This window comes from Cibotium barometz, chromosome 4, assembly GCF_041138505.1.
Source record: "Cibotium barometz isolate CiBa-2024 chromosome 4, ASM4113850v1, whole genome shotgun sequence".
In the NCBI taxonomy this organism is placed as follows: domain Eukaryota; kingdom Viridiplantae; phylum Streptophyta; class Polypodiopsida; order Cyatheales; family Cibotiaceae; genus Cibotium; species Cibotium barometz.
This window is the reverse complement of record NC_141049.1, coordinates 39,363,815-39,387,171: the sequence shown is the minus strand read 5'-3', so window position 1 is coordinate 39,387,171 and position 23,357 is coordinate 39,363,815. Positions and strand designations below refer to the sequence as shown.

The 23,357-nt window shown below is 45.2% G+C and overlaps 1 protein-coding gene across 1 annotated transcript in view; it reads left to right on the top strand.

Annotated features, from left to right (window-relative positions):
* The window catches only part of LOC147639244 (uncharacterized), a 38,776-nt gene extending 21,743 nt beyond the window's left edge, over positions 1–17,033 (top strand). Inside the window, exon 9 of the mRNA XM_086788813.1 lies at positions 16,669–17,033. Coding sequence (XP_086644939.1) covers positions 16,669–16,743 — 75 coding nt within the window. The 3' untranslated portion in view covers positions 16,744–17,033. The remainder of the gene's footprint in view (positions 1–16,668) is intronic.
* Positions 17,034–23,357: the final 6,324 nt, after the last annotated feature.

Here is a 23,357-nt window from a genome sequence, read left to right as displayed (position 1 = left end):
AGTTTGATGAGACCAACTACTCGTTGTGGTCCTATATGATGTGTAATGTTGTTATTGGCATTGAGGTACGCAACACATAATAGTACATGTACTTTGGATGGTGATATTAGTTCACATGACCTGTGGCATTTGCCTGGTTTCCGATCTCCAGATCAGTCAGACAGGGGTGCCTCCTCGCCCCCTTCCTCTTCCACTTCGTGGTGGAGGTGATGAGTAGCTTTCTCTCCGTGCAAGAGACAGGACTCCAGGGTCTCCGCCTCCCCATTAGATCCTAGGAGTTTCTTGACTCGGAGTTTGCAGATGACATAGCTGCCTACCACTCTGGAGAGGAGGGGAACCTCTAGAGATTTGCCATTGCCATTGAGACTTTCTGCCTAGCCTCCGAAGCTCAGATCAACTGACACAAGTCGTGTGGTTTTTGAGTAGGATCTTCACCTAGCTCGGCTTGGCGCCCAGTTGAGTCATTTGGATCCTCAGGGGCACCCTGATTAGATACCTTGGGTGCCAACTTGGGATTGACATCTCAACTGAGCAGCAGCTTTTGTATTGGAGCACCGCCACCTCTCCCTCAAAGGCCGTGTGATCGTGGCCAACCATGTGCTCCTGGCCACCATGTGGTACATCACTTCTTTATGGGCGTTTTCCAGAGAATGCTTGGGTCAGGTACAACGACTGATCCGGATCTTTCTATGGGCTAGGTCCGATGGCCAGCCGGCTCGGGCCAAGGTGCCTTGGAGGGGTGATTACTCAGACTCGGACACGAGGAGGATTGGGCACGATAGACCTAGCTGTGCAGAGTAGATCCCCGCTGGGCAAGTTGATCATCGGAGGCCTTTTGCGTGGCGGTGAGCCCTGGATGACCTTTTCGATTGACCAGATCTTAGCTCGAACCGCCACACTTGGGGTCCCTTGGACTCCCAATGCACGTTGGTTTCTTGGAGGTCGGATCCCGAGGCCTGAGCACTGCCTTTGAGGCTAGATTTGCAACTAGTTCGATGCGAGCTTGGGGCTACCTCAAGCTACCCCTCCAGCAGCCCCCCCCCCCCCCCCCCCCCCCCCCCCCCCCCCCCCCCCCGCGGGCCTCGGACGAGGAGAGATTCCAAAAGCTGTTGATGTGGAACCACCTCTTCAGGATGCCAAGCGGCCACTCTTTGGGCACGAGTTTTGTCATAGCTTGGGGCCCCCTCAGTTCTAGCCCAGCCCAATCTCTTGGCGAGTGGACTAGTTTCAAGCGGCTTCCTCAAGAGGCTCAGGACAGACACCTCGCTGAGATCTGAGGCAGAAAGCAGATATGAAAGAGTGCACAGAGCGGAAGCAGAGTGGCACTAGAATGTGCTGAACAGAGAGTGCAAGAGAGAGAGATATGGAGCAAACTATGTTGAATATACTGAACCAAAACAGTCCCAAGCAAGAGACACTGTTAGTCTCATAAGTGAGGGAGCAAATATGTACAAGACTGAATGAAAAATGAGAGGTCAACACCCACTATTTATAGTGGGGAAGTGCTGGCCGACTGGAGCTCATAAACAGGCCGACTGGAGCTGTTGGACATGGCCGATTGGAAAAATGCCAGAATGGTTGGGAAAAATCCCAGAAAAATAGTAAAAAAGGGGTGGCCAGCCCACAAGCAAGGGCCATACAAAAGGGGACCAAATGGGCACCATAAAAGGGCAGAAACTGGGGATGAAAGTGCTAACACCCCCTCTCAGCACCAGATGCTGAACAAACTCCGAGAATCCGAAGATGAGGAGCCAAGGAAGCCTGAGAAACCGGCTTGGTGAACAAATTTGCAGCATTCTCCGCGGAAGGACAATACTCCAAACGCAAATCTCCAGCAAGAACCCATTCACGAACATAGTGATACTGAATCTCAATGTGTTTCGTACGAGCATGAAACACAGGGTTCTTGGCGATGGCGATGCAACTCTGATTGTCACACCAAAGAAGAGTAGATCCGGTAGGAGGATAGCCGAGCTCCTCCAATAATCTCCGCAACCATATCGCCTCAATGCAGCATAACAAATTGCACGGTACTCCGCCTCGGTAGAGGAAAGCGCCAGAGTAGGTTGCTTTTTACTGCTCCAAGAAATGGCTCCAGACCCAAGTGAAAAAACACAACCAGTGGTCGAACGCCGTGTATCTGGATCTCCAGCCCAGTCTGAGTCAGACCATCCAACAAGAGTGCGTCCTTGGCCATAAAAGATGCCAAAATCCAGAGTGCCACGTAAGTACCGAAGAACTCTGAGAGCACACTGCCAATGTTGCTGACGAGGTTTGGATGAGAAGGAACTCAATAAACTGACTGCGAAGCATATGTCCAATCGGGAGTAGGTCAACCATACCAAACAACCGACGAGAACCCGATACTGTCCCTGATCAGTCCCTGGAGAAGCATCAAGTGAAGAAAGCTTCTCACCAATATCCATAGAAGAAGATATTGGTTTGCACCCAGTCATTTGAAATCTGTTGAGAATCTCCTGAGTGTACTTCTTCTGAGAGAAGAAAATGCCCTTCGAGGTCTGCCAAATCTCAAAGCCAAGAAAATAATGCAAGAGGCCAAGATCCGTCATCTCAAACTCTGTCTCCAAAGCATCCATAACAGAATGGATCCGCACAGAATAAGAACTTGTAAAGATGAGGTCATCAACATAGACCACAATGATAACAATCAACCCCTCTCAAGGAGGATATAAAGGTTCGAATCTGCATGAGAACGGCGCAGGCCGAGCTTCTGAAAGAACTCATCAATCCGCTGGTACCAAGCCCGCGGAGCCTGCTTTAGACCATATAAAGCCTTCTTCAGCCGGTACACATGATCCTATTTGCCCAGAACAACAAATCCTGGCGGCTGATCAATATAAACCTCATGTGTAAGCTCTCCATTCAGGAAAGCCGACTTGATGTCCATCTGGAAAACGGGCCATCTATGATGTCCTGCAAGTGCAAGAACGATGCGAATGGTAGTCACCCGGGCCGTCAGAGCGAAGGTCTCATCGAAGTCGACACCAAGGCGCTGAGCATAACCCTTGGCAACCAACCTCGCCTTGTGCTTGTCCAAGCTGCCATCAGCTCGAAACTTTGATTTGAAAATCCAACGCACACCAATCACCTTACGCTGCAGAGGCCGAGGCACCAAAATCCAAGTGTCATTCTGTTCGATAGCATCCAGCTCTGTCGGCATAGCATGATGCCAAGACTCATGTGAAAGAGCCTCGTCTACAGAAGTGGGATCAGAAGGACCATTAATGATTGTAGACATAAGAGCATAATTAACAAACATGTTGCCCTCATGAATTTGTTTCCCTGTAACTCTGGAAGAACGCCGAAGAGAACCAGGCGGAGGAGCAGAAGGAAGCTCACGTAACCCAGAGTCACGAACTGTTTGATAATACCAACCAGGTACAGATTTGCTCGAACTCGCCGGAGGAGGAGCAGGGTCATCATCATTTGACTGAGTATCCTCAGCTGGAGGTGTAACAGTAACAGCGGGAGCAGGAGGAGGAGGAGGAGGAGGAGAAGGAGGTGCAGGAAGAAGAAGCTCACGACCCCCCTCTGAAGATGTAGGAGTCTCGTCGAACACCACATCACGGCTCACAACAACTTTACCGGCGTGAGGATCATAAAGAAAATATGCCTTGGACACAGTGTTGTATCCGAGAAAAGTCATGCGTTGAGACTTCGAGTCCAACTTGGAGCGGTGCTCCTTAGGCATATGAACATACGCCGTACATCCAAATATCCGGAAATGAACAACAGAGGGCTTCTCACCATGGAAAGCCTCGTATGGAGTTTTGTAGGGAAGAGCAGCAGTAGGAGACCTATTCTGAAAGTAGACAGTAGTGGAAGCCACCTGAGCCCAGAAATGTCGAGGTAATGAAGAATGCTCAAGCATAGCACGGGCCATCTCCATGATGGTCCTGTTCTTCCTCTCGGCAACTCCATTCTGTGATGGAGTATATGCTGTAGTAAGCTGTCTCCGGATGCCATGTGTCTTGCAATATTGCTGGAACTCCTGGGATGTGAACTCACCCCCTCCATCGGTCCTGAGAGCCTTGATCGAGTGACCGGTCTCCTTTTCCACCTCGGCTTTCCAATCACAGAAGTGATGAAAAGTCTCATCCTTGGTCTTCAGAAAGAAAACCCAAGTATATCTTGTAAAATCATCCACCATCACGAGCATGTACAACGCCTTACTCAAAGACGCGGTACTCATAGGACTACATAAGTCTGCATGAATGAGAGCAAGTGATGTCGAAGATCTATGTGTCGCCTCCTTCGGAAAGGCGGCTCGGTGTTGCTTCCCCTATAAACAAGAGGAACAAGTAGAAGACGGAGCCTTGATGGTTGGTAATCCATCAACCAACCCATCCTTCGAAGCTCGCTGCAGAAGCTGATAGCTCAAATGGCCAAACCGAGCATGCCAAAGAGCAAAAGAAGCACCAGAAGAAAGCAGAGCGGTCAATTTGTAGAGGCCACTATCTTGGACTTCCTGAGCCAAGATGCTACCAGTCGCCTTATCACGAATGGTAATCTCATAACAAGAAAAGATCACCTCCGCACCCTGAGCTGTAAGAGCACTCACTGACAAAATGTTAAAAGCCAAATCTGGAATATACAGAACGTTAGAGGTCATGGCACTGGCACAGAAGAAGAATCACCCAGAGTGATCTCGCCTGATCTGGCAGTGTAGTCCTCGAACCAATCTCGATGGGGTGTCATATGAGCAGTAGCACCGCTATCAACAATCCAAGACCGTGACTGAGAAGTCACAAGAGCAAGTATACGCCGAGTACCTGCTAAGAGAAGAATTCCATCATCCTTCTTGGGTTGAGACACCGCCGTTGAGGAAGAGTTCTTTGCTGCTTCATCACGCTTCTTCTTGTGACGTTGGGGTGACTTGTGACCCTTCTTGCCACAATAATGACATTCAATGTCCTTATTCTTTGAAGATTTATTGTCTTTATCCTTATCGGAATCCTTGGAGTTCTTGTCAGAACCCCCTTTTCCTTTCTTTTGTTGAGTCTTCCCTTTATCTCGTGCTGCCAAAGCTCCATCAGGGCCACTGGAGGAGCCAGTCCGCTCCTCAAAGCGAGACTCAATCTGCATAACGGAGGGGAGAACTTCCTCCCCCGAGACTCAATCTGCATAACGGAGGGGAGAACTTCCTCCCAAGTAACTGGAACAGGACGAGGAGAAGAAACCAGAGATTGAAAGTATGCATCAAACCTCTCTGGAAGTTTGGAGAGCAACCGAATAGCCATATCCTCTGTGGAGATGTCCTTGCCACAAACAGCAAGCTCGTCCCGGAGATCTTTCATCTTTGAGATGAAAGCAGATAAAGATGGAAACGCAGAAACTGATAAGTACATAAGTTGCTTTTCCAATGCCAAAATCTGACCCGGAGACTTAATCTCATAGAGATCTGCAAAAGCCTTCCAAACTTCATGTGCAGCATCTGCTGTACGCACATATGAGAGAGAACAGCATCCTGACAGTTCAACATCAGGAAGGAGAAAACACGTCGATATCAATTTGTGCCTGAGACACACCACCGAAAGCAAGGGTGGGAGGCATTGGCCAGTGTAACAAGCCAATCCTAGAGATCCACGCCACGCAAGGCCGATTTCACCTTCACCTTCCATAGGGTGTAGTTGGAACCATCCAACTTGGCAGACTCAGCAAACATATGAAGAGAAGTGGGAGCAGCCATCACAAAAGCTTGGGCTCAATCTCAAGAAATGCACAAACTTTGAAGAAAAGGTGTCCTCCACAGGTACCAGGAGTGCCACCAAAGCCTGCAACACCACAAGCCCCCTTTGCAAAGGGAAAGGGCCACTGGAGAGGAAAACACAGCAGTGAACAAGTGCTGTCCTGTAGAAAACAGGCCGCTGCAGTCCAATCTCCAAGTGGGCAATGAAACGCTGATCAACAAGAGCCAGATGGCTGAATTGGTGAAGCCAATCTGAAGGAAAAGCGACCAGCAGAGTGCTGTCCAGAAAACGCAGCAGCAAAAGCTATGAATCTGGAAGAAAACGCAGAGGAGTAGGTGCTGAAAACAGGGCTGAATCTGGGGCAGCAGAAAGGTTGCTAAACTGGGAGCGATGATACCATGAAAGAGTGCACAGAGCGGAAGCAGAGTGGCACTAGAATGTGCTGAACCGAGAGTGCAAGAGAGAGAGAGATATGGAGCAAACTATGCTGAATATACTGAACCAAAACAGTCTCAAGCAAGAGACACTGTTAGTCTCATAAGTAAGGGAGCAAATATGTAGAAGACTGAATGAAAAATGAGAGGCCAACACCCACTATTTATAGTGGGGAAGTGCTGGCCGACTGGAGCTACTTTAAACATATTGTTGCAATGTGCATATTATTTAATATTAATATAATCAGCCAAGAACAATATCCAAGTGTACACTCACCGAGACTCCGTCAATGTCTTACACGCGGCAATATGGCGCTTCATCTCCATGAAGAGATGATAGACCAGTCCAAGAGTAGAGCCCTCCATATCTGTGATTCGGAGGAGGACATGGATAGGCTGCAATGCCACCGTCAAGCTCTGTACCTCTGTCCAAAAGGCCTCGTCAAGCACTTTCCGCTGAATGTATCTAGTGGTCTTTGTCTGCGCATGGTGCATTAACCTCCATTTCGGGTCCACCACAGTCTGTAGTAGTGGGTCCCGCAATCTAAAAAGCCTCTGCAAGACCAGGAACATATAAGAAAACCTGGTCTTCGAGGGTCGCACCATATCAAGTGCACTATGGCTCCTGAAGATGGCCAAAGCTTGATGTTTTTTTCGGAAAAATGTGGTAATCTTCATGGCATCTGCAACATCAGGTTGCACCCATGGCAACTTTCCAATATCCTCCATCAGCAGCAGGTCCAAGCAATGTGCAGCACAAGGAGTCTAAGCAATGCGAGGAAACTCTGCCTCGACCAATTCACCCATACGCTTGCAATTTGAAGCATTGTCTGTCACCACTTGGACCACATTCTTTGACCTAACATGCAAAATTGCCTGTCTGATGTGGTGATAAATAAACTCAGCACTGATGGATTCTCCTGCCTTTCCTGCATCCACAGTCCGCAAGAAGTATGTGCCAAGACATGAGGACACCAAAATATTGATAATGTGTCGTCTACGCATATCACTCCAGCCATCAGATATGATGGTGCACCCAAAAGACTGCCATCCTGCCTTGACAGGTACCAATGCCTTGTCTATCAAGGCTTTCTGCTCTTCAAGCATCGTGGTACGCATTTTGTTATACTCCACCTTGGACCACGAGTCTGTGTGGCCAACCTCTGCTATGGCCCTCACCATTCTCTTCCATTGATCAGTCCTCAATACATTGAAGGAGATGTTGCACTCCACAAGAGTGGAAGCAATCTCCATCTCAGCCACTTTTTGTCTTTCACCCACGAAAGAGATGACACAGGTGAAGTCCAAGTACTCTGTCTCAGCACATGTGCATCATCATCCTCATCACCCTCTTGCATGACACGGGCCCTCTTTCTGCCCCCTGCAGGCTGGCTATCCTGTGTGGAAGAATCACCCATCTCCCCCACAAGCGCATCATGAAGTGCATCTTGAGTGTGCTGGCTGCCCCTTACCTTCTTTGAACCCTTTGCTGTTGATGAATTCTCAGCAATGAGCTTGTCTATGATATCCTGCGGCACTTGCTTGCACCCACCACAATTGCCGGTGGTGCCAATACGTGTCAAGTGTATCACGACACGAGAAATTGTGCTCGTGAGCTCGAAGTTGCAATACTTGCACTGCCCTCTACGCGTGCGAGAACCAGCTTGGGTCGGCGTATTAATAACACGGATGACATTGGTGTGCTCCTGCCAGTAGGGGTTGCATGACTTCGGCATATTGGATCCTGGAAGCTCTGTGACACAAAGAAAGAGAGAGAGAGAGAGCTTAGAGCATACTCCAAAGGAAGAAAGAGAGAGAGAGAGAGAGAGAGAGAGGGAGAGCTTAGAGCATACTCCAAAGGAGGAAGGAGAGAGAGAGAGAGAGGGAGAGGGACTCGGGAGGGAGTGAGAGAGAGACGAGATTAATCATGTTGGGTGCAGGCCGAAACTGCTCAGGCAAGGTGGTGCCGTTTCGTAGGCACCCGTAAGGTGAGTTTGTGGGTTTTTTTTTAAAAAAAATATTTGTAGACGTGGCAATTAGACCCGTAGGGTCATAACCTTTGGTACGAGGGATGTTGGTTATTTTTTTTAAAATAAAAAAATCAACAAGTCGTCATGCGCTCTTCACCGGCAGTCGACTAGGGGAAGATCCACGAAGGGATGCGACTGTTCATGGAAGGGGTGCTTGGCCATGGAAGGGTGCCGACTAAAGGGGGTAAGCCTCCTGATTGAAGGTTGCTTATTTTTTTGTCTTGCCTTTATTCAAGAGTGTCCTGCATATGGCTAGCCCAAACTTAATCAGTAAAAATTAGGAGTTGGGGGCTGAATTTGATGGGGCATTCTCTCTTGCTCTTCTATTCAACACTTGCTACACCTAATTTTAGGGCTTGGGCGGGCTGATTTTCGGGTTAGGGTTAGGATTGATTTTAGGGTTAGGGTTAGGGTTTGGGCATGTCAAGGCGGAAAAAGTTTGCTCTGATACCACTGTAAAGCTTTTATAGCTTTATTAACATGATTGAGACTTAATTAATGAACATAAGACAAATACTGCAGGAAAAGATTGAGTTGTTTGCATTGAGACAGGGCCTTTCTTAAATAGAGACCGAAAGGGTACAAGTGAAGAGACACATTCCTGGGAAGGGGTGTGGCTCTTGAATCAATGGTTATGTCCTTTGGACTTAGGGGTGTGTCTTTTAATGAATAGACATGTCCTTTGATAGTGACCCATCTGTAAGGATGTGACCCTTCACGGGTGTCCTTTTCCTTAATAAGGGATTAAGAAGTAATTAAGGAGAGATTAAGAGAGTTAGTCACAATCGTGACAATGGCTTTAACCAATTGATGTGAAACACATCGTGCATAGTCCAACTCGGAGGTAGCTTTAACTGCATGGAAACCTTATTAATCTTCTTCTGGATGGGAAAAGGTCCGAAGCTCCTGAAAGACAACTTTGAGCATGGCTTGCCCACCTGCTTCAACCTTTGCTTCATAATCCAAAGATAAACCCAATCCCCTTCCGAAAACTTCATATCCCTTCGGTCTTTATTAGCCTGTCGAGTGTAGGCCTCTTGCGCTTCAGCCAATCTGTCTTTTACTGACTCTAAAATCTCCTTGTAAGACTTCGTCACTCTGTTTGCTTCAGGTACTGAAGACGAGGCCTTGGTCAACGACTGGAAAGGTCTTCCAAACGTTGCCTCATATGGAGTCCCGCTAGTAGCTGAAGAAAAAGAATCATTCAAAACAGCTTGAACTAAAGGCAAATAAGATTCCCACTTACCTTGCTGATCGTGGACATAACACTTCAGCACATCAAAGGCCAACTGGTTGTATATCTTTGTCTGGCCGTCCGTCTGTGGGTGGAATGCACTGGAAAAATTCAATTTAGTATCAAAGTTATAAAACAATGCCCTCCAAAAATGACTGGTAAACTTGGCATCTCGATCTGACACTATGGTCCTAGAAATCCTGCCAATCGGGTACCAATGCCGAATGAACAACTGGGCAACATCCTTGGCGGTCACATTGGCCTTGCAAGGAATAAGTATAACAAATTTGCTAAATCTATCAACAATAGTTAAGCACTGCGTAGTACGCTTACTTAGACTGGGAGGCAGATTCGTGACAACAATAGTTAAGCACTGCGTATTACGCTTACTCAGACTGGGAGGCAGATTCGTGATAAAGTCCATTGAAATATCTTGGAAAGGACCCTCAGGAATTGGCAATTGCTGTAACAACCCTATCTTCTTTCCACGAGGAGCTTTCACCTTTTGACAAATATCATAGCGTTGTACATATGTAAACACATCTCATGTGAGGATTATGTTGTTAATCCTGCATATTGTGTACTAATTACTACTTAAGTAATTATCTTAGAACAAGAACCTTCAGGAGAACACTTGAGACAAGATTGAATTGACTTGTTGTTATTAAACTGAGTACAATAGGTCTCTTATATAGGAGATGAAGAGACACATTTGAAGAGGCATGTCCTTTGATGAAGGGACATGACCTTAGACGAAAGGGTACAACTTTTAGGCTAAGGGATGTGTCCAGTCGATGTAGAGGCACAACCATTCACTAAGGGATACAACCATTCGTCGAAGAGATGTGGCTATTCGATGAAGAGGTACATCCTTTGACGAAGAGTCGCAACCAGTCGAGGGTAGGGGTTCCCTTTGGCTGGTAACTCTTTGCATCTGCAACAGTAATCAGCAATGAAGAGAGAATCTGATACATAAACACGTCACAATCGTGACATTCCCTCCCATTTAAAATAAAACCCAGGGATGGTTGTTGAGACTCTGGAAGAAGGGAAATGATTGAATTGCTTCTGCATCCAAAGCTCTAGCTGCTAGATCCCATGTCATGGCATTATTGTTGACCATAACAATCTTGCACATACCAAACTGAATATTAACTGCATCTGCAACTTGTCTCATCTTTACCGAAAGTATGAGAATCATATCTGGAACTCTTTTGTTAACATCATTGGTAACTTCGAGCTTTGTCCAAGAAAAGATTGAATCTTCATCTGCCTTTAGAGAAACCATAAGCAAACTGTCTTGAATCTCCAATATCAAGGATTGTGTCACCAAACTTTGCATTTGGTTAGTGACCATCATTTGAAAATCTGAAAAGGATTCCATTGGCTTGTCTGGAACACGGATGTCTTCAAGGGTTGTCGTAGATGAAGAAGTGGTATTGTTTAAAGGCTCTTTCATCTGCAAAGATAGTGCATCGAGACTAGGACAAGTATTGTCCAAAGAGGCAGTGACTGAAGTCATACTGCAAGAGTCTGTATGAGAATTATTCTTTGTACCATTCAAGGTAAGAACTGGAGCCTTCAGACTTGAAGAATCTTCATTCACCATTGCAACTGCATCGGTTATTATGTAAGAGACAAAGACTTCATTCTGCAGGGGCGGTGACAAGGCTTTTGTTTTTGCCTGGACCACAGCCAAAGAAGTTGTGTGCATTTGGGATGCCACACATGAACCAGAACCTCTTGAATCGTCAGCTTTATCAGCGGGTATTAAGGCTTCCAGAGTAGGAGGAGCATGGCATGGCTCGCAAGGGGGAACTTGTCCAGCGTTGCGGCATTCACGACCGAGTACTCGACTAGGGTCGGAAATATGTGCCACTATGTGAGCCCACTTCGAAGAGATTGATGACTCTTCAAGGGGAGATCTTCTGAAAGCTTCATATTGCTGCTTTGGCTTCTGCTGATAGTGATTCAAAGATGGATCTTTCTCATAACTGTTGTAATGTTGAGAATGTTTGCGACGAGCATGCAGAGGCTCGAACGAAGTTATTTCATGTCTGGTGGTCTCCACAGAACTGTGCTGAGGACAAGAAACCTGTTGTGGGTGTTGTACGCCGAGAAGTTGCTTGCCGGGAGCTTGAGGAGGCTTTGGCTCACCATGGATCAAGTGTGACGAAAAGGTAGCCAGAGAAGGCTTCAAGAGTAGTTGAAATGCCTTCATTTCATGCCCGAGAAGGAAAATCGGTGAAGAAAATGAGGATTTGAGGCCACTTTCAACACTTTATGCTTGTTGTAATTTCTGGTCAGCAACAAAATTCTGCACTGCAGGGTTTGGTGGAAGCCTTACATGCCAAGAAAGTCATTGCCAAGACAAGAGGGGCATACATGAAGAGGGCTGCATCCGGGGGGTTGGGGGTGCCGGTTCACATTAGCGTACGCCCGTTGTTTTTTTTTTAAAATAATCGCTGGCCGTGGCTTCACGTCGGGTTCTCCCATTCTTTTTTTTTCTTCTTTTTGTATGCGCTGGTCGGCGGCGGCTGGGCTTCCTTGCGCTGGCGGGTTTCCTTGCGTGCGCTAGCGCTAGTTGCCGTTGGGTGGCTGCTTTACGTGGCTGGTGGAAGCCACGTATATTAAAAGGCTTAATGTAAGCCTTAAGTTATAAGGCTTTTGGTGTCGTTTTTAAAAAAAAAAAAATATGAAACGTCACGTTTTTAAAAGAAAACGTGAAGAGGCAGGATCGAAAGGTGGCGACCCTGCGTGGAGAGAATGCAGCCCGAGAAGATGCGATGAGGGCCTCCAGTAGAGCACAGCATACTACAAGCACTTTGATGTGAGTTGCTGCTTCTCTGATTCTCTGCTTCCCATCGTTTTTTTTTTTGATAGAAAATTGGGAAAATGCTTAATCAAGCAAAATTGGCAAAATTGGGTAGAATTAAATGGGGCATTCTCTCCTGCTCTTCCATTCAACACTTGCTACACCCAATTTTAGGGTTTGGACGGGCTGATTTTAGGGTTAGGGTTTGGGCATCTCACAGGGCGGAAAAAAAAAGTTTGCTGCTTGTTTACATTACTACGAGCAAGGATTCACGCCAAGTCCACCATCGCTCTGCTTCTTCCATACAACACCGAAAGGAGAGGTGGATGAGGGAGTGCCGCGGAGAGGGTGAGGGCTTCACAACCCACGGGTAGGAAAAAATTTGCTCTGATACCACTGTGAGGATTATGTTGTTAATCCTGCATATTGTGTACTAATTACTACTTAAGTAATTATCTTAGAACAAGAACCTTCAGGAGAACACTTGAGACAAGATTGAATTGACTTGTTGTTATTAAACTGAGTACAATAGGTCTCTTATATAGGAGATGAAGAGACACATTTGAAGAGGCATGTCCTTTGATGAAGGGACATGACCTTAGACGAAAGGGTACAACTTTTAGGCTAAGGGATGTGTCCAGTCGATGTAGAGGCACAACCATTCACTAAGGGATACAACCATTCGTCGAAGAGATGTGGCTATTCGATGAAGAGGTACATCCTTTGACGAAGAGTCGCAACCAGTCGAGGGTAGGGGTTCCCTTTGGCTGGTAACTCTTTGCATCTGCAACAGTAATCAGCAATGAAGAGAGAATCTGATACATAAACACGTCACAATCGTGACATCTCACCTCATCTTTGGCTAATAATATTGCCGTTCCAATTTCTCCAGAGTCGAATTCATGCCCTTATGACCACCAGTAATGGCGTCATGGGCATCATGGAGAAGAGCTGCCCTGAACGACTTCATGACACATAGTCGGCCTTTGTAGAAAAGCCAACCATTGCGTATCAGAAAGTGGCATGGTCCTGTGGCATCCAATGCCTGTTCCCATTGTGTATCGAATTCCTCGGAATCCGCGTACGTGTGCTTCATGTCATCTCGTCTTGTACCAACAAGATCGAGTCTAGTGGTTTGAATCCAAGTCACTTGTCCCTTCCTGCTCAAAGCATCGGCCACTGGATTGTCCTTTCCTGGAAGGTACTCAATCATACCACCGAGTTGCTGGAATATTTGCACGTTTGTTTCTTGGAGGCCAGATCCCGAGGCCTGAGCACTGCCTTTGAGGATAGATTTGCGGCCAGTTTGATGTGAGCTTGGGGCTACCTCAAGCTACCCCTCTAGCAGCTCCCCCCAGCCTCGGACAAGGAGAGATTCCGAAAGCTGCTGATGTGGAACCACCTCTTCAGGATGACAAGCAGTCACCCTTCGGGCATGAGTTTTGTCATAGCTTGGGGGCCCCTCAGTTCTAGCCCAGCTCAGTCTCTTGGTGGGTGGACTAGTTTCAGGCGGCTGCCGGCAGGAGGCTCAGGACAGACACCTTGCTGAGATCCGAGGCATAAAGCAGATAGTCCTCACCATCGATTGAACTCCCCAGTGGTTGGGAGCCATCACGCACCACGACATCCTCTGGCGGTTCTAGGATTAGATGAGGGACCAGCTCTCATTTTCGTCGTTGGAGGCCATGGGCGTCTGACCCTCTCCTTGGCAGAGGACTTTAGTGGTGGCTCATTTCAGAGGGTCCGGATCATTGGCTTCCACGAGCGATCCCCCCCCCCCCCCCCCCCCCCCCCCACACACACACACCTTTTCGCTGCTTGATGCAGGTAGCCCGAGATAGGTCCTGGAGACTCTGGCTCCTGGAGGGCCGACCTTTGACGCAGATTCAGTGGGACCCAGGCGGTGATTGGGAGTGGACAGGCTGAGTGAGCCTTATACCACGCTTTTCTCTACTCAGTGAGGCTAGGCCATTGGATCGAGATGCATGAGATTGATGGTACTCTTGCTTCAACAGACCACTAGTCCTCCCAGGACATCTCACCTAGCTTCCTTAGAGACTATTGGAAGCGATTGTGGGACAACTTCCGACCTCGGAAGGTCACTCTTTTCCTCTCAGGTAGCTCACAAGAGTTTAGCAGTTGGCACGTGCATGAGGTGTAGCCATCCGCAAGAGTCCAACGACATTGCCTTTGGGACTGCCTCAAAGCGCAACAGGTTTGGCTGGGGGCTTCTACTTTTCACCAGATGGTCTGGCCCTCAAGCTCACCCATTGCAGGACAGGGACTATCCCCACCCCCGACTCTCCAGCACAGGCTTGGTCCCGTGGCATTGGTTAGAGGTGGGAGATCATCAGCAGCATTGCCGCATGACACGAGACCAGCGGAAACGGTCCTGCGACGCCTTTGCCGCACGCGGCCTTCCACAATCCATGTTTCATGAAACGGCTCCATCGGCCCGTCGAGCGCCTTTCGCGCGTTTTCCTTGCGGGTCTCACCGATCACTTGCGTTCGTGCCCGGCTCAGCTCCCTCGGCCTCGTCTCGGGTCTTGCCTTCCATCCATCTCGGCCCGTTGGCACGGCACGGCTTGCCGGTCCGCCGGTCGGCCGTTTTTCCACCGTTTTCGGTCCCGACTCCACGTTCGGCCCGATCACTGTCAAGGCGGGGAGGGCAACCCCCGGGGCACTCGGCACCCACGGAACCTCTCCCGCACGGAGAGGCCTTCCTATGCATCTGGTAGCAGGGCCCCTTCCTTTCGAATAGTGCTGGTGACCTCACTTGGCACTAGAGGCCACCGGTCCCCCCCCCCCCCCCCCCCCCCCCCCCCCCCCCAAAAAAAAAAAAGAAGCAGCCCCGGGGCGCTTTTGGATGAGGTAGTTCCCTTCAGGAGTGGCTAGCCATGGAGGGAACTACCCTCACCAGTATTTTCCCCTCTTTTTTTTTTGGAGGTTCTGAGCATGTATTTCAGCCTGTTTGCTGGTTTTTTCATTTAACTAATAGTAGGATCTATTTCCCGCCCGCGCAGGTGGGGCTTCCTCTGGCGGTTAGCCCACTGCAGCCTCGCTAGTGGCACTTGGCTGGCCATTGGAGGTTGGCCGGCACAGTGTGTGCAATGCAGCCATGCTTTGGAGTGGCAGCGGCACTGCCTTTGGGACTGTCCCAAATCGCAACACAGGTCTGGCATAGGATTCTTCGTCTCTACACAGTGGTGCGATCCATGCCGCATATTATCACCTGGGGAGCAGTAGCCTGGGTGACTTAGATTGGCCCTGCCCTCTTCTACGAGGAGGCAGGAGGGGGGCAGGGGGGGCAGGCTCTCCGACTATTGCAGGATGGATGTAGTTCCTACTCCTGACCTGTCATCAGAGAACTGGTCTTTAGGCAGTTGTCACAGATGGGAGATCATTGGTTAACATAAAATTTATGCAGTCAAGATGCAAATCACATAAGACAACTAACTATAGAGTATAGAGATCCACACAGAGTCCCCTGGTCCTAACAGGAACCCTCTTTTACAGTATGTGCTATACTAATACTAGTAGGATAAGAAGAAAGGATAAGGTTTCAATGTGAGGCTAACTATATACAAAACTCGTACCTAACCTTAAAAAAATAAAAAATCCACACCATATGTTCCGAACTGTATGGAGCTGTATGGAACAAGAGTTAGGTCAAGTTTTTTCCTGCTCCTGGGTCAGGTGTTCAGTTTCTTCTTCTTCTTGCTTGATACATGGATCTACTCATACGAATCCATTAGTTCATGATATGTAATTGAACATATTTGCTCTATGGCATAGTGTATATGGGTATGCAGGTATCTGTTGTTGAAAAGCGTGATGCACCGTATCCCAGTCAGTACTTTGAAACTCGTTTCATACACGCACAGTACACAGCATACCTAATGTTTCTAACCACTTTGCTAGCTAAACTAAGAACCTTAGTGAGGCTAGAGGAAGGAGCCAAGCAATGCAAGATACCACTGCAAACAATAACGTGCTGTTAAGCAAGACCTCATAGGATCAGGTTTCTTTGCCTTGGGGTTTTGAAGAATTATCCTAGCATCTTAGTTGAGGTACTTAAACAGAGCCCATGCTTAAAGTGTCTATATAGTTCAAGCACATGTTGTGGGTGAGAGAAAGTTGCCAAATAGGCAAAATAGTAGTGTTTTGTGGGAAACAAGTCCCTCAGAGCTTGTTTGTGCATGCGCGCGCGCGCGTGAGAGAGAGAGAGAGAGAGAGAGAGAGAGAGAGAGAGAGAGAGAGAGAGGTTGGGGGTTGGCAAACCAGCTCACCTTTGTAGACTCAAAAGCATGCATCATAACACTAAAAAATGAGTTAACTAAATCCTTTTTTGAAGTGTGTTAACTCTAAATCTACCATTGCAAAGTGAAGGTCACAAAGACATCTATACTGTGGACCTCTGAAGTGTAACTTTGTCTTGCCACAGCGGTTACTAGGTAAATTGGATGATATTCTTCAACGCAATACAAGTGACTACAATAAGGGAATCAACAAAGCATGAGAAAGCTCTAATGTTTTTTTTTTCAACTAACAAAATGGGCTAACTGAACACTTCCACAAATCCCACTTTGCTTATGGCAATGTACAAAGGAGTCATATTACCAAATAGTTGTACATTAGCTGGTATTATATTCAAACTTTGGCATAAGTTTAATTCTAGAGCTAGAACTTTTACTGACATTTTGAACGCCTTTTATTTAATAATATCAGTGGGCAACAAGAAGTAGAAAGAACATAAAAGTTTCTTTCATGTAGAATGCGGGAGACATTTAACTTTGGGGATAAATGAATGATAACTATTTTTACGAGTTTAAAAGGTAAAATGTGTTTTTGTCATAGCACCAAGAAGGAAAAATCGATATGAGTGAGGGAATTTCATAAGATAGGTCAATGGGTTATTTGCATTTGAGATTGATGTGGCTCATCACCAAAAGGTCGTAGCCTCTTCAGTGTGCATAGATGCATCAGATATGGAAGTTTGTGGTAACCTACCAAATATAACCAAAAGGGCATGAAATTGTAACAAGGATGAGTGCAAAGAAGGGTGCTCCTTGTAGTTCGATATTGATAGGCATGAAGTGCATCAAAGGGAAGGTATGATCACATAAATAGCAGTTGGCAACAAAATGATCAAGGTTGTGTGATCAAATAGGTTTGGCAACATGATGTACTTTGTATGATGCAAAATAAGTACTAAAGCTGTATGTTTTGATGGCATTATTATGCATTATGCTAGTAATTTACTTTATTCTCTCTTTTCTCTTTACCCTTCCAATTGTAGTTGGACAAAATGGAATTTAAAATTTACAAGGTTTCTCATGTGCTTCTCCATTGCCCTTAACCACCTCAACGTGAAGGAAAACATGTCCTTCATCTTGTATCTATCTTGGAGGTACTGTTTCACTTTTGAGATTGTGAGCATAAGGACATCTACATACATAATGATGATGAACAACGGTCCATCTACATCTCTGACGCACAAAGATGCATCAATGTGACAGTGTTTGAAGCCTATCTTATGAAAAAACCAATCTAGAATAGCATTATGTGCTCTAGGTGTCTTGTTCCAACCCATACAAGGCCTTCTTGAACCTAGAAACCTTTCCATGTTGTCTTGGATGTATATACCCCTCTGGTGGCTTCATGCAAACTTCTACCTATAGGTCCCCATTCAAAAGTGCATTTATCACATTGATTTAATGCAATGCCCAACAATGATGTATGGCCAATGCAACCACATCCCTCAATGTACCAATCGCAATGACATTGAATGCCTCACCATAATCTACTCCTTGCTTTTGTGCATCTCTCTACCACTAATCTGGCCTTGAACTTTCATACTCCAACCTTCCACGTGTTTAACTTTGTACACTCTCTTGCATGAAATGGAGTGTTTTCCATGTAACCAATCCACTCCCAAATCCCAATCTCTCTCAGATTTGCATCAAGGCTATATAGGGCATCTGAATGATCCTTCCAACTTGGAGTTCCCAATGTTGTCTATAGGTTATCAAGGTTTGGGGTTGTTTGAAGATGATTCTCAGCCAATGGGCTCTTGGAAGCCAAAGTTCTGATGGTAAGCGAGGGCTCGACCAAGAGGAAATTCCTTGCATCCCATAGAACCCGAGACATCCCAAAATGTAGTGCTCCTCCATCTCAACCTGTAGAGCGTAGTGTGTTTAGATCTTGTTCTTCCTTTGTTATTATAGTGTCAAGGTTATGGTGCTTGGATACATCATGATTACTATCAGCATGGCATGCGACATTGTGTCTATAGAGATAGTTGGGCTTTTTCATGAAGCTTTTGTATGTAATCCATAGAAACAATCCTTATAGAACTACATCTTCTTGGGAAGCTACAGTGAATGTAGCCATGTGACATGAGTTCATCATTGAATTTGTCATTAGAGGAGCTCATGGTGGATGAGCCAATTAATGTCATGCTTGATGAGGGGTAATAGTGGTGCATCCGGATTGTAATAAATTTATGGTAGATGGTCCATATGAAACAAGTGTAGGAGGAATCGGCATGTAACCTTGACATACCATCCCTACTTTGCTAATTATCTAGATTTACTCCAATTCAATCTAGGGAGCAGATGCATATTCATAATGTGGATGCAATACAAGAATGTCATTGTCTTGAAAGTGTATTCACTACTAGGGGCATTGCTCCAAACTCTACAAGAATAATGAGGTGGGTCTTTGAGGACTTACTCCAAATCATGCAAGGAGGCATAAATGTGTATCCTTAAACTTTGAGGATAGGGCTCGTACTTGTCACGTCTTTCCCTTCTCACCAAGCATTAATGAAATGCTTTTCCTTAGGACCCATTTGCATATATGCTTGCTCTCTGTCCTCCCTAGGCGAGACTCTTGTAGGGAGCCCAATTACTCACATGGAGATTATTACATACACTTCTCCTTGTCAAGTATGGTTGTCATAATTACCTTTGACTTTGGGTATATTTTTGTTCATGATTACTTCCACCCACTTGGAGGCTTCACCCACTTTCTCCTCCTTGGTGTGCATGACCTTGTGTATCCTTGCATTCTTTTCTTTGATTTTAGCTTTGGTGGCATGCATGTCCTTAAACAACCCTACATTCTCCTCTTTAATCTATTCCAACTCAAATTTTAGCCCCCCCTCTTTGAGACTCCTCGTTGCCCATCTTGTGTAGGTCCTCCTTCAAGGAGACAATCTCTAGCTTAAGGCTAGCTATTTCACTCATAATTTTCTTCTCACAAGATCACTAATTTGTTCATGACATTGAAGTGAATCCATAGCATGTGAGAGGAGCCATTGGGTTGGATACATCCTTGATGTGTATACTCTAGGGTGTCATTCCCATACATGCTACTTCACCTAATAGATCTCATAGCAATTGAGTTAGTGTTGACACTATCATTGTTAATGTTTTTGATTTTGTAGTAGTAGGGCATGTCACAAGGGGGGGGGGTGTAGTAGTGGAGGGGTAGGTCACAACCAAACAAGCACTTAGGTGGGTTGGTAGATGGGAAAGAGGAGAGAGAAAATTCTAAAGCAAAACCCTTATATGTAGACCTAAATCCTATAATCAAATAGAAATAAAAAACATAGCCAAAGATCCTAAAACATAGATTAACCATGAGAGAAACCCTAAAGAACAAAGAAAAATCCTAAATGTGTCAAACACAAAGAAAAACCCTAAAAATGTAGGACATTTATGTGATAAACCATATAATGTAGAGAAAAACCATACAACACGGACAAAAATCCTAAAATTCAAGAAAAACACTAAAATAGAAAGAATCTCTAAAGAGAGAGAGAGAGAGAGAGAGAGAGAGAGAGAGAGAGAGAGAGAGAGAGAGAGGAGATCTTACAAGTATTTCTAAGTGTACCATCTTATTTGGAAGTTACATGCACCAAAAAGTAAGAGAGAATTTGTATATTTATTGATTATTGTTTAGCCTAAATCATTTTATACTTTTATTAATTTAGAAAGATAAAAAATGAGATGTTGGATAACGAGTGTAGATAAAGTATACTATATTAAAATCAAAGTATGTAATTTAGAGACTGGATAACGAATGTAGATAAAGTGTACTATATTAAAATCAAGGTATGTAATTCAATCCATTTAGCATTGGTGGATATGTATGTGAATGTAATTCAATCTCATGAGCAATTGAGCTTTAGGTAAGACGAAATTGGTGAGGTGTGCAATCTTTAAGACCATGCATTGCACATCCGTGCGCATAGTCTTAATGTGAGGTGAGACTAAAGTGGTGAGGTGTGCAATCATTAAAGTCCATACACAGATGTGTTACACATCATAGAGTTTTAGAGAATAAGCATATGCACACATATAGAAGTAAAAGTACATCATATATGTAAGAAAATACAACTCGTGTGGGTTCACACAAGTAACAAAATCTTCCACAAGATAAAGAACTTAAAGCAATTATTGTTGTAAATTGAATTATAAACAGATAGTGTCCATGCACATTGGTAGGGAGCTTTTATGACGATCTAGGTAGACTTTGACATAGGATGTCATGTACTAGCAAGGGCACACAGCACAATGAAAATAGATCTCAAAATAATGATCTTGATATGATAAAGGAGGCTTTTGAACCCATCTATATATAGTACCCAGGGGTGGTCGTATTATAGGTGGCCCAAGATAGCCATCATATGACACTTGGTTGGGGTAATATTGGACTAAAAAAGAGATTGTGGTAGAGCTTCCTATAGCTTCTAGGATCATTCCAAATCATTTGGGTGCTTGTTTGGGCCTCACAATCTAAGGTGTCTCAAGAAGATCTCCTTCTAGCACGAGTGTGTTCAAATAGCTCACTTATATGCATCATGTTTGGCATGGTGAAAAGCCTACAAGGACTCCAATGTCTAACTGGGCACTGCCGAGTGTCCTTGCATGCTCAAACACAAAGTGATAATCCGAGTCTCAATAAGGTCTTCTTCTATGCATGAGAGTGTTCTAAGGGCTTGCAGTTACATGCATCATGTTTGGCATAGTAAAATCCTACATAAATCCTAGTGTCTAAACTGGGCATTGTCAGGTGTCCTTGCATGCTCAAACACAAAGTGGCTTCTCCTCTCATGAAGGGGCCTTAGGAAATAGAGAAACCCGTTACCCACATAGTCATAATGATAAGGCTGGAGTATTGATTTTTCCAACACCCTCCCTTTGTGTCCACCTGTCGTCTCGCAAGTGAACTACCTCTTCGACCCAATACCGAGTTGAGTTGTTGCCAAAAGATCTATCCAAAGAGCCTATTATTAGGAATACACGTAATGAAGGATGTAATAATTTGTCACTAAGGGGGGGAGTGCAACATTATCTTATAATAATAGAGGTGGGTTTGATGTAGCTTGTATTATGCATGAGACAAAGTGCAATGTGAACGAGTATCAGTCCCAAACTAGTTCAAGAGTAGGCGTCTCCTTCAAGTGGGCTAGTGGATGAGTTATAGTCAACAATCATCATTTAATGCACCTAAAAGTGGGGGGAGGTGGAGCTTGATTAAGCATGATTATCGAGCTAAATTAGTGACTAATGATGATGCATTCTCATCCCATTTAAGAGGCATCCATCTAATATGATTTGTGTGTGTTCCTCGCATATCATTTTCTTGTTAAGTTAATTTGTTAATCCAATTGCTAATTATATTCTATAATCTATTATGCTAAAACCATGAATTTAATCCATTTCTACACTTCATAGCTTGCTCTATGTTGGATTTCCACATGGTATTAGAGCCTTCACCATGCCCTCATTATTAAGAGACTAAGGTTATGTAAAAGGGGAGGAGAAGGGTGTGTGTGTGAATGGACTTATGGTCCACTAGCTCACCTATTTAAAGGTGGAGCTAGAAGGCATTTCATAGAGCATGAAGCTTAGTTGTATTTTGAGCAACTTAATAAGCAAGATCTTTTCTTGTATTTTGTGAGTCTCTCTCCTCCACATATTTGATCTATTTCATGAGCACCACGAAATTCTAACATGGTATCAGAGCTTGGCAAGATTAGGTCATTTTTGTGGTGTAGAATAGGTCAATTTTATTCCCTTTTTTTGTGGAGCTGAACCTCCTGCCAGTGGAGGAACTCTAGCATCTTGTGGAGGCAAGAACTCGTCGAGTTTCCATCTGGGAAAGTATAGAGGAGGTCCGGGTGCTCAGGAACGTACAACAAATTTCTCGATTTCTCTTCTCCTGGCTGGATTACATCTGGTTCAAATCGACGTCCATTTTCTGCAGCGTTGATGTCGTACAGCCCATTTGCCATTTGCAGGCAATTCGGGGCTATGTGGGCTTAGGGCTTTTGAAGCCCATAGTCTCAAGTATCTATAGCTCAGAGATCAGCCCCAATGGCTGCTCCATGCGTGTGCTAGAGTCAAAAAACTAGGCTGCTCACTTGGTAACCATTGAAGCTTCCATTAAAGCTTCAAAATCAAGTGTCCTTTTTGCACTAATCCTCTCCTCTTAGCTTCAAATCTCTTAAGTGCTTTCTTGAAGTGTTTGGCTCCAGATTCTCTGATGTTGTGGGCATACACCATGAGGTGTTCATAAGCCTCATTGTCATCAAGCTTCATCAACATCTTCAAGTGCACAAAGCTTCTCAAAGTGTGCTTATAAGCATTAATAGTGTTGATTAACACTAATGAGGCTACTAATCCAGCAAAGGGACCATTCCGTAGTGTTTCTAAACACTAAGAGTGTTCTTAAACACTAATGGTGAATCTAATCACCAATGCAAATGTCATTAGACGCTAGAAATGTGCTCTTAAGCACTAATAGTGTTGCTAAACACTAATGGTGATCTTAATCACCAAACAAAGTGTTCTTTGATACTAATAAAGCTAATCTCCATTAGAATTAGTGGTTGGACACAATGCTAAACCATAAACTTCACCGTCTTAATCTCCTTTTTTATGCAACATCCTTGGCTTGATTAAGGGCTGCACTCTCATAAGCCTTTCTCTTTCTATTTAAGCCAAAACATCATAAATTTTTGGTTTTTTCTTCTTCATAAAGAGGGAGACGACATTGGAGCCTTCATCTCTCACTTGAAGGGCCTTATGGCTCAACTTGCATCAGTGAATGCGAGAATGG